This window comes from Natrix helvetica, assembly GCF_964273705.1.
Source record: "Natrix helvetica genome assembly, chromosome: 2".
Lineage (NCBI taxonomy): Eukaryota > Metazoa > Chordata > Lepidosauria > Squamata > Natricidae > Natrix > Natrix helvetica.
The window spans coordinates 100,760,953-100,772,936 of NC_138552.1; the positions used below are offsets into that span (position 1 = coordinate 100,760,953).

At 42.8% G+C, this 11,984-nt stretch overlaps 1 protein-coding gene across 1 annotated transcript; it reads right to left on the reverse strand.

Annotated features, from left to right (window-relative positions):
* Nucleotides 1-1,079: 1,079 nt before the first annotated feature.
* CHRNA6 (cholinergic receptor nicotinic alpha 6 subunit) lies at nucleotides 1,080-9,042 on the reverse strand (the record flags this gene model as incomplete). Its single annotated transcript, XM_081943998.1, has 4 exons — nucleotides 9,001-9,042; nucleotides 6,374-6,483; nucleotides 5,291-6,278; nucleotides 1,080-1,202 (listed from the first exon to the last, which is right to left on the reverse strand). The coding sequence occupies exons 1-4, from the start codon at nucleotides 9,025-9,027 to the stop codon at nucleotides 1,080-1,082; spliced, it is 1,248 nt and encodes a 415-aa protein (XP_081800124.1). The 5' UTR covers nucleotides 9,028-9,042.
* Between the last annotated feature and the right edge of the window lie 2,942 nt (nucleotides 9,043-11,984).

The window sequence follows — 11,984 nt, forward strand, 5'->3', positions numbered from 1 at the left end:
GGTTAGGAGTTATTCTAGGAGTGACTCTCAGATACTATCAGAGAAACATCTGGTTATTCTCTTTCTCTATTGTCCTTCAGAGTGCAATGTCCATCAACTTGATGCCTTTCAGCAGTGTTTAAATTTCATCTCCCACCATCAGCATTAAAATTAGGGATGATGGATTTCAACCAAGCATATTTGGAGTTTATCTCATTGAGGAAGATAGCGTGATTTTAGTTTGATAACCTTTCAGAAATAAACAATATTGTTAACTTCAGTAGACTGATCAGCAATCTATTCATTTTTTTCCTTTTTATTATTCTGTAATCCCTTAGGGTGGGGTCAGGGAGATTGAGTAGAGTTGAGCATTTACAGGCCAGATGCCCTTCCTGATACCTACGCAGAGTTCACAGCAGCTATTTTTTTCTTTGCGCCCTGATAAAGAAACATTTGTTGTTGTTTAGGATTAACTCTCAACTTTCTGAGTGGGAGCCGAGCATGTTAACCTCTCAGCTACTGCACCACTCAGCAATCTATTCATTTATTACTTGCAAATGAATGGCTTATGTATAAAGGATCTTTCTTTACAAAAAGTTTAGGAATGTTTACAAATGGTTGTGAGGGTTTGAGCTGATGATTCTCTTCTGATTCATCTTGCCCTATTTTATGCCTTCCATAAATGAAGCAAAAAACCTATTCTATACAAAGGATCAGGAATCTGAGCCAGTATGACTATTAAGCTGCTGTTGATCTTAGAGATATGTACAATAGCAGACACTGTAACCAAGAATTTCTTAGCATAAAAATGAGCATGGAAAGGATTATCTGAGGAACATTTGAAAGCCACTATATTAAGACAGATTTCTCCAATCTACTATCCTCTAAAAAGTTGAGGCGGAACTCCGTAGGTTTTGCTGGCTGTGAATAATGGGAGTTAGTCTACTGAACTGAAATACTTGCATAATACATTGTAAAGTGATGAGAATATTTTTCTTATGGCTTGAGATGAAAATTGATATTTTATAAACTGTTGCCAATGTGTGTTTTGACTATCCTACTAAAAAGGATCATGCAAAATGTGAATCACCACCCATATACTATACATCTGCTATCAATGGTTGTAGGAATAACCCCCCTGTTCCAAATACACAGAGAATTATGAACACCCACAGAAATACTCTATCGATTACCATGGCGACATATTTCCAGTCATCTTCTACCTGCAATGCATAAGAAGATACATATATATTCAATTGAATTCATAATATTTAATTGATACTATTACAATGACTCTGTGCTTCCTGAGATTTCTCAATTATTTTTCCCCCAAAAAAGATACATTTAGAATTTTCATATAGATTCATATATAGAACATTTGCTGGTGTAACCACAGGTCACAAGTTAGAATCAATGTGTGTGTGTGTGTGTGTGTGTGTATACAGTGTGTATCAGTGACGTGTGGTGAAGTTTATGGCTGGTGAGGCTGGTGACGTCATCAGGAAGGCGGGGAATGGGATCACGTGTGCTGGAGGCTCAGGCTCCGCAGTCCTTGAAAGTGACTGGGGAACGACGAGAACCTTCCTGCCTCTGCTGGACTTTGCACGCTCCTCGCGACTGCATATTGCAGTCGCGAGGAGCGCGCGAAATCCAGCAAAGGCAGGAAGGTTCTCGTCGTTCCCCAGTCGCTCTCGTGCCTTCGTCATCCGGGAGCGCCGACAACATTTCTGCCTCCACCCTCCGCAGCTCCCGGGCGCGTCCGGACGGATGTAGCCACAGCGACGCCGAGGCGGTCCGGGCGGACAAAAGAGCGAGCGAGGCAGCCTGATCCTCGGTCACTCGCCCGCCGGACTGCCTCAGCGCCATTCTGGCTACCTCCATCCGGGCTCGCCTGGGAGCTGCGAAGGGCGGAGGCAGAAATGTTGTCGGCGCTCCCGGATGATGAAGGAACGAAAGTGACGCTTTCATGCCTTCGTCATCCGGGAGCGCCGACAACATTTCTGCTTCCGCAGCTCCCGGGCACGGCCGGACGGATGTATATAATATTATAATATTATATATATATAGTATATAATATTATATACTATTATTTCATGAAAAGAGGTGAGGCTCTGCCTCCCTTGCCTCCCCCGCCCACCCGTCCCTGGTGTGTATATATATATAATTATATTTTGGTATTATTTGTAAAGAAGAATTTCACGCTTTCTGCTGTCATATTGGATGCAATCCACCTTTTTCCAATTTCTCAATATATTACAGAACATTTAATTTCTTTTACATAAGTATTACGTTATTTCTACCCACAAATGTTGATAAGAAGTACAAAGCCTTCCATAATTGCTAGCTACCAGTCCCACTATCTCTCATTTTGGGTCCTGCTGCCGAAGGCACACAGAACGCTGTTACCTTCCCACCAAAGGTGGTCCCTATTTTTCTACTTGCATTTTTACGTGCATTCGAACTGCTAGGTTGGCAGAAACTGGGACAAGTAATGGGAGCTCACTCCGTTACACGGCACGAGGGATTCGAAGCACCGAACTGCCAACCTTTCTGATCGACAAGCTCAGCGTCTTAGCCCCTGAGCCACCGCATGCATCTATCTATCTATCTATCTATCTATCTATCTATCTATCTATCTATCTATCTATCTATCATCTATCTATCTATCTATCTATCATCTATCTATCTATCATCTATCATCTATCTATCTAAATCACTGTGTGTGTGTGTGCATGCGCAGATTTGTGTGAGTGCCCACACATGCACACTCACATTTGCAAGCTGGTAGGGAAGGTAAGCGATGTGAGAAATATTTTGATGTCTAAATTTAACTAGCAAGTCAAAATCATATTCCTTTCCAAAACTAAAACTGAGACAATCCTTCTTAGTTCCTCTCATGCCTCTGGCCTTCTATTCAATAAAAATATAATACAGTCAACATCTCTTCTTTTAGGACCAAAAGCCAGATGCTTTCATTTCTTCACTAGGAAGTTTTCCACCAAGATTTATATTTGCTGGAGGCTCTATTCTCTGAACCGCTTATTGCCACAGTTACCTAGGCTTAGCTATATAACACTGCAGTTTGGATCCTGTATACGTGCTTGGCTAATTTTCAAAATATCTTCTATGTTTCTGCACATCAGCACAGCCTGTAGAATTCAATAGACCTTCATTGATCAAATGCCAACTTGGGATCAGGGCCTCTGTCTTAGAGCTTCTATATGTCTATTTAGAGCCTTATTGCCAAAGTCAGAGAGCCTCCTAACATGAAATATTTATACATTGAAGTAACCAAGGCCATTAGCACAACTGCTGAAGTTCATTTTAAAAGCCATTGTACCCTTTTCCAGCTAATGTGAACATGGTGTAAAAAGTATTTTGACTAGCAAAAGGCCCAGCAAAGGATATACAGTGGTACCTCCTATTGGTTCCAGGAGGTGTGATGAGTACTAAACATGATGAGTGCCAAACAAAACACTGTTTTACCAGGTGACAGTTGGTTTTGGGGAAGGAAGAACTTCCTGTCTGTCTCTTTTCCTATATCAGTGACCTTCCCACCATGGCCGAATTCTTGTCTATTCTCTGTGGCCGTCCTATTTTTCTTATTGCAGGGTGGTGAATACCAAACAAAGGGACACGGTGGCTCAGTGGCTAAGATGCTGAGCTTGTCGATCAGAAAGGTCAGCAGTTCAGCAGTTCGAATTCCTAGCGCCATGTAACGGAGTGAGCTCCCGTTACTTGTCCCAGCTTCTGCCAATCTAACAGTTCGAAAGCATGTAAAAATGCAAGTAGAAAAAAAAGGGGACCACCTTGGTGGGAAGGTAACAGCGTTCCATGCGCCTTCGGTGTTTAGTCATGCCAGCCACATGACCACGGAGACGTCTTCGGACAGCGCTGGGACAGCACATTGGACAGGCTTTGTAACGGAGATGAGCACTGAGTTGGGAACGACTAGCACATATGTGAGAGGGGGACCTTTACCTTTAACTTTACCAGAACAACATTTTCACATCAAAATGCATCAAGTACCAAATTCAAAGAGTTTTGAAGCAGTCAAACACGGAGGTACCACAATACATGAAGATACTAGGCTAATTTGCCTCTTTCAACTATCTATCCATCTTTGCTCTTGTTTAGTGTTGCTCAGCCTGTTGTCCTGAGCTTCATCAAATTTGGAGGGCATCTGGTTTGGGACATCTGGGCATCTATCAAGTCCCATAACTCAGTAGGAGACCAATGCCAACCCTGGAAACACTACTTCTTCTTTCTCCTTCTTGCATTGTTGCCTATTTATCTATCTCTTTGAAGAGAATGAGCAATGAAAGGAAGAAGGAGCAAGAATCTTCACAGAGCCTTTATTATGCTTTGGCATCCCAAAAAGGAAGCATGGAGTAAGTAAGGAGTGAAAAGCCTGGCAAGGAGATACAAACACTCAATATTTTGCAAAGCGGTTCTCAAACACTTCCTTGGGTGCTCTATATGCAGTCAGTTTTCTTTTTCTTTGTGTTAGTTGTATTAGCCTAGCGTTATGCTATGTCAAACTGCACATAGTTAGATCACAGCTATGGTTTTCCCTCTCCCTTACAACTGGAATGTAGACTCAGTTGGTCTCCCTTTTCTACAATTGCGTTTACTCTGCTATCAACTCCTAGATAATCAGTGCTAAACAATGCAAGAGATAGTTGTGTCCATTATCATGGCTTAATGGTAGAGGACATGTTTCGCCCACAGAAGGGTCCATGTTCAAGCCACAATAATCTCCAATGAAAAGGTTCTTTCTTCTAAAGCTCTGGAGAACTTCTGTTGATCAAATGAGCCTCATTCAGGGCAATCCCTGAAATTGTGCCTCTGGTAATTGAGACACAGCTAGCATGAGGTCCCTTTTGTCCTGCCTGCTACTAGAGGAAACTGAAAACCAGAGCAGAATGTCCTACCAATTCCACTTCTTCTAGTACAGGGGTGTCAAACTGGCAGCCCGTGGGCTAGATGCGTCACACGTAGGCCGCTCCCACCCCGGCTCCGTACAGGCACAAAAGTCATGGTATGTCGTGATACATCAGGTGACACGATCGAGTTTGACACCCATGTTCTAGCAGGACTTAACACTTCTGATGCTGCTTAAACAGCTCCATTGGACAGCCTCTTACCCATTCATGCTACAAGTGCTGCATTATTGTACCTCTCCAGCTCTCAGGTGCAGTTAATTTCAACCAGCTAGGTTTTAGTTTTCTACAGCAATTAGAGAAAGGTCTCAAATGACTGAAGCCTTTGGAGCTAGAAATCAATAAATCTTGTTCTTCAGAGCTCTTACCTCTTTAGTTTCATTCTGACTCCTCATGTTTTCTGCGATGAACTGAACACTGTTAATGACTTCTTTAACCTCTGGGGGATACTCAACTGATTCAGCCTCCCATTTGGCAGATTGGCAACTCTGTCTCCTTTGCTTCCTTGCCACTGTGTCCTTGGAGTTGTCACAGTGGAAGCAGCGGTTTTCACCGAGGACTTTCACTTCTGCAAGCTCATCAGCCTTGGGCTTGCTGGGTTTAGTGACACTTTCTTTCACAGGTTTGGGGGGTTGTGAGTCAACATGTTTCTGTATGGGTCTCTTCATCATCAGAAACTTGGGCAGAAGACCAAGGAAGACAGTTTTGACCCAGTTGGGCATTGTATGCATAGTTGGAGTCCGGTAATGGATATTCAGTACAAAGACTGTCACCACAATAGAGAGTGTCACAAATATCATGGTGAACAGCAAGTATTCTCCCACAAGTGGGATGACCAAAGAAGTTGAGGGAATTATCTCTGTAATTACCAGCAAGAAAACAGTCAATGAAAGGAGGACAGAGATGCAAAGTGTTACTTTCTCTCCACAGTCTGATGGAAGATAAAATACTAATACAGTCAGGAATGAAATGAACAGACAAGGTATAATCAGATTAATAGTGTAAAACATGGGGAGCCTTCGGATATAAAAAGAGTAGGTTATATCTGTATAGATTTCCTCACAGCAGTTGTACTTTATGTCGTGTTTATAGCCAGAAGCATCAACTATTTCCCATTCATTGTTCTCCCAAAGGTCTTTCATGTCTACTTTGGAACCAATAATCAAAAGATCTATCTTGGCTTTGTCATATGTCCACGATCCAAATTTTAAGGAGCAGTTCTGGTGATCAAAGGGGAAGAAGGTAATATCCATAGGGCAGGAACTTTTAAAAATGGCAGGTGGTATCCAGGTGATGGTGCCATCATATCTGAGAAGAGCCTTGGTCCGTCCTTCAACCTGGAAATCTCCAACAGCACTGCAGATGCAAGCACAAGGGAATCTTAAATTGTACACTTCTAACTCAGAATAAATGTGTTAATATGACTAAAATATGATGATGAGTGTTCATACTTATTGTATAGCACAATGTCAGGTTTCCAAATTTTGTCTGATGGCACATGGATAAATTCAATTCCACCAAACTCCACTGGATTCCATTTCAATTTATAATCATTCCAAATCTAAAGAGAGAAACAATAAGTGTTCAACCCTAGGATGTACTGTACCTGTAAAGGTATTCTCATACTAAGAATATTACTACCTTTCCGGCCGGACGCAACGTGTGTTGACAGGGGAGCAGAGGTCGACTCTAAGCCCCCTTACCTGTGGGGTGCCACAGGGGTCGGTCCTCTCGCCACTCCTGTTCAACACATATATGAAGCCGCTGGGTGAGATCATCCGTGGCTTCGGGGTGGGATATCATCTGTACGCTGATGATACTCAGCTGTACATTTCCACCCCGAACCACCCCAACGAGGCCGTCGAAGTGATGTCCCGGTGTGTGGAAGCCGTACGGTCTGGATGGATGACAACCGACTCAAGCTCAACCCCTCCAAGACGGAGTGGCTGTGGGTACCGGCTCCCCGGTTCAGCCAATTAATTCCATCTCTGGCCATCGGGGACGTACAACTTGCCCCTGTGGAGCGGGCGCGCAATTTGGGCATCCTCCTGGATGCCCGGCTGTCCATGGATGACCATGTGACAGCCGTGGCAAGGGGGGCGTTCCACCAGGTTCGCCTGGTGCGCCAATTGCGCCCCCTACTGGACAGGGACGCCTTATGCACAGTCACTCATGCGCTGGTGACGTCTCGCCTGGACTACTGTACCGCTCTCTACATGGGGCTTCCCTTGAAATGCACTCGGAGGCTACAGTTGGTCCAGAATGCGGCCGCGCGGGTAATTATGGGGAGTACTAGGTACTCCCATGTGACACCTTTCCTGCGCGAGCTGCACTGGCTTCCTGTGGTCTATCGGGTGCATTTCAAGGTTTTGATAACGATCTTTAAAGCGCTCCATGGCTCAGGACCTAGTTACTTGCGGGATCGTATTCTGCCCCATACATCCCTGCGACCAATTCGCTCACACAGAGAGGGTCTCCTCCAGGTGCCATCCACCAGACAGTGCCGAGGGGCGGCGCCTAGGAGCAGAGCCTTCTCTGTGGTGGGCCCAGCCCTGTGGAATGACCTCCCCCCGGATATTAGGACTACCTCTGACCTCCGCTCCTTCCGTGTAAAGCTCAAGACCCACCTATTTCAAGTAGCTGGCCTGGCTCAACCATAATCTGACCATATCGCTCCTGACGGGTTTTTTATTTTTGTAATTTATTTAGGGGACTTTTTAATATTGCGATTTTAATTGTTTTTATCCATCTGCCCACCTCCTCCTTGTATATGTCTATATTATATGTATGTTTTGTCCATATTTGTATTTTTATGTGTTTTATTGTACGCCGCCCCGAGTCCTTCGGGAGAGGGTGCGGCTAAGAAATAAATATTATTATTATTATTATTATTATTATTATTATTATTATTATTATTATTATTATTATTATTATTATTATTATTATTATTACTACTATTACTGAAGTTGCCTTTCTTATGGGCTCATGAGATTGGGAATCAGTTTCAAGTTAATAACTCCCTTTCTTAGTTTTTTTCTTCTTATCTAATAGTCCACTAAAAATATAGTGAAGACTCAATTTGGTTTACTTTGGTTAGCAGACTTAGGAGTTAATGGATCAAATCTCCTGGATAAGAAGGAATGTTTCCTCCACTAATGTTATTGTTGCCTCTGAAAGCTCTTCTAGCTGTTTGCTGAATCTGGTTTGTGAACTATGGTGACGGTTCTGACCCAAATGCTCCCAAGATATGATATTCCTTCTCTAAGGATTTCCTTGCCTATAGTACATTTTTAGGTGTATTTATGGTTACTGGAATACTTTTAATCATAGTAGTAGCCCTCAAACACCCATTGGTTGTTTTGCCCCTTTTCCCTGGCTGTGTCTTTAATTCCTGCCGTCCCTTTTCTGTTGTTCTCATCTCATTCATCACCAAATGGACCTTTTGCTTTAAGGAAAACCCATTTCCCTTGTCCGTCCATTAAATCAAGGGCTTAATATTGATTAACAGATTAACAGAGTTGGAAGGGACCTTATAGGTCGCCTAGTCCAATCCCCTGCTCAATCATTTCTGACAAATGGCAGTCCAATCTCTTCTTGAAAGCCTCAAGTGATGGAGTTCCCACAACTTCTGAAAGCAAGTTCCATTGGTTGTTTGTTCTCATGGTCAGAAAGTTCTTCCTTATTTCTAAGTTGAGTCTCTCCTTGATCAGTTTCCATCCATTATTCCTTCTCTGGGCTTCAGGTGCTTTGGAAAATAGCTTGACCCCTTCCTCTCTGTGACAGCCCCTCAAATATTGGAATACTGCTATCATATCTCCCCTGGTCCTTCTCTTCACTAGACTGGAACTGGAATGCAACATAGTGAAATGGAACATTTCACTAGAAATGGATGAGTTTTTGAAGTACTATATATGAGCTTTTGCTATGAATATACTGAGCCCTGGTACATCTCTAAATAGTTACCTGAATTTTTTTCTATCCAAATCTCTTCTGAGTCCCAGTACCTACTGTGATCTCACCTCTAAAACCAGCATGGCAATAAACACACACATATACTGACACACAAAAATGTGCTTACATGTCGCAGCCAGAGATTTGTCTCCATGATCTGATTGACTTCATCCTGCAGAAAGAAGGAGGCAAACACTTTATTACTACAGACAGGCTATCTGGTTAACAAAGGATAAAACCTCATTCCAGTTAGCCTAAATAACTTTGAAACGATCCTGGGGACATTTATAGAACAGCGAATAGAAGTCTTGGTGGAAAAATGTGTTGCCTTCAGATAATGTCTGTGGACATTTACTTGTAACGATTGAAAACAAGATGCTGAAAAAAGTATTCGTGCATATTAAGGTAGATCCAGATAGTTGTCGCAATGTATATTCAAACACTACAGCCTTATTAAGGTTTATTCAAAAACTACAGCCATGTAAAGATCGGTTGCATGCTCTGTGTGTGAGATTTGGTTTGCCTGAACTGGTAGCAGAAATAGCGCTTGGCCCTGCCCACCTGCCCTGGCTCTATGGCATCCCAATTAGGCCCTTTTTTCGCCAAAAGCGCATGCGTGGAAGGCTGAGCGTGCTCATATTTGCGAGCTGGTAGGGAAGGTGAATAAATACCACCCCTGTCTATGAGGATATGTTGAAAAAAAGTCAAGTTGATAGTCAGTACAACACACGTAAATAATGGGTAGAGCTCTGGTTGAATGTGGTGCAGTCCCTGAGTAACATGTCCTCATCCCATCTTTTTCCTGCTGTTCCACTGTTTTCCTGGCAATCTGTCACAGCATGTATTCAATACAATTCTGTTTGTACCCCAATCATGCACTTTGCTACTTTTTGCATCCCAAACTAGTTCATTTGACGTTGTCCATGGGGGATTTGTAGAAGATTGAATACTGTCTTATTAACATTTAGAAACACTGTACATATAGTAGTCTTCTTCAGGAGCATCCCAAAGCAGCAGAGACTAGCAATGGTATTTGAAGTGTGACTTCAACTAATTATGCACTTCTCTTTTCACAATTGTAAGGGATCAGGAGCTTTGAGAATAGATGTCATGCAAATGATGGACTGTCTGAACAAACAAGTCCAGGATTTTGGCCAGGAGATTGGTTTTCAAAGAAGAATGATGGGAAGAACCAACATTAGCAGGTACAAAGCGAGAGCTTTAAATGTACTCTAATACCCACATACAATGAAACTCTCATATCAATTCTGCTCATTCAAGCAGAATTCCAAGCTCATCATAATCTCAAGCTCCACAGGAGCTCAGAATATAGCGGCTTTTCTAATTATTTTGTTAATGACAGCAGCTTCTGATTAATGAAAAGCCTCCAGATAAAGATAAAAGATAAAGTGAAGAACCTGATTAGTATATTGTGCCTCTGAATACAGTGATTTAGCAATAAGCAGAGAAAGAAGCTGAATTTTGTTCCATTATACAGTCTTGATACCCTGTAATTTAAGCCCTTGGTTAGCGGCTGGCTTGCTAGTCAGAGAAATCCAAAGAAAACATATTATTTGCAGAGTGTCTTTTTTTTTTGCTGAAAGATCTTTACCTATAACAAATTGTGGGGGAAAGGCAATCAATAACCTGAGAGCTGCTAGGGGGAAGTCTTACTGCAGAGGACATCCTGAATGATCTGCTGAGAGGGAGAAAAACCTGCAAAAATGAATCCTTAGTAAGCTCTCCAACGAGAAATCTCAAGGTTCTTTTACAAAACACAAATGGACTGAAACCCACACATACACACCAAAGTCCAGTTGCTTTTTGGAAAAGCACCTTGGAGACACACTAGAGATGCTTTCTCTCCTTTAGGCCAGGGGTGAAATCCACTTACCTTTGCTACTGGTTCGGTAGCAATGTGAGAGAGTGTGCTTTGCTTGCATGCACCACCTCCCCACATGCACAGGACTTCCCATGCATACACAGTGCATCAAAAATGGATATGATGATGTCTGGACGGTTGGGCGGAGTCTACTACCAAGCACGCCTGCAAAGGTAAGCAAACAGTGGGGGGGGGGGGGTGGAATCCGCTGTGCCACACAATTTAGAGGAGGAGGTGATTTAAAGCACGATTTCCTGCTTTCTAGCTAATATAAATCATGTGTCACAGCTGATCGTTAGAAAAATCAGTTTGCCCGAACCGGTTTCATTTTTTTTACTACTGGTTCGGGCAAACTGGCATTTCACCCCTGCTTTAGTCCGTGGTGATGAGTGATCTTTAATCATTTGCAAGGAATATTTCTTACTTTTCTTGATACACATTATTTATAGCAATAGCCTATCGTGGGCTTTATATAAAATGACAAAGCCCCCTTTCCCCTCTATTTTAGGGAGGGAAGGAAGCCTGTCAGGTCTGCCATATTCAGTATACTCCACTTTGCTGGCATCCTGCCATAAAATGTGGGAAGGGGGCAGAGATTGGGGAGGTAGGAGGGGGCATGACAGGGTGATGGGAAGCAGAGGTATCAATCTGGAATAATTGGCCAATCAAGGATGGAACTGTGAGAATGGAATACCTCTCCACCAAAGAGGCACCAAACCTCAAAGCCATTCCCAAAACATCTAGTTCAAATGTCATTGGACGCTGACAGACTGGTCAAGTGGGGGTGGCAAGGGGAGAGGAAAAATGCAGGCTTTCCATGGGAATATTCAGATCCCATGCAAGATCCCATAAGCAATATTTGCTTATGACATAATCACTTGAACTGAGTAAAAGTGAACCTTTCACTTCAATCATGGAGTCGAGGGTCTTTCTTTCCTAAATGCTCAAGTCGGGACAAGCCTGACATAAACTTTCTCAGCAAAGGTGCTTTAAATGTCCAAATGTTGTTATAGACCCCTGCTCTACTACAGAGTTGCATATACACATAGGGTCCCTATTTTCTCTGTTTTCCTAGGAATTTCTCCATTACACACATTGAACAGCACCTCCAGCCTCAGGGGGGAAATCTACAAATGCTATCATTATTCCATGAAGGGCCCATACCTACACCAGAGTCATTAGATGAAGGATCTCTTTGTCAATGACTGAAATGTGAGATTGTGCAAACA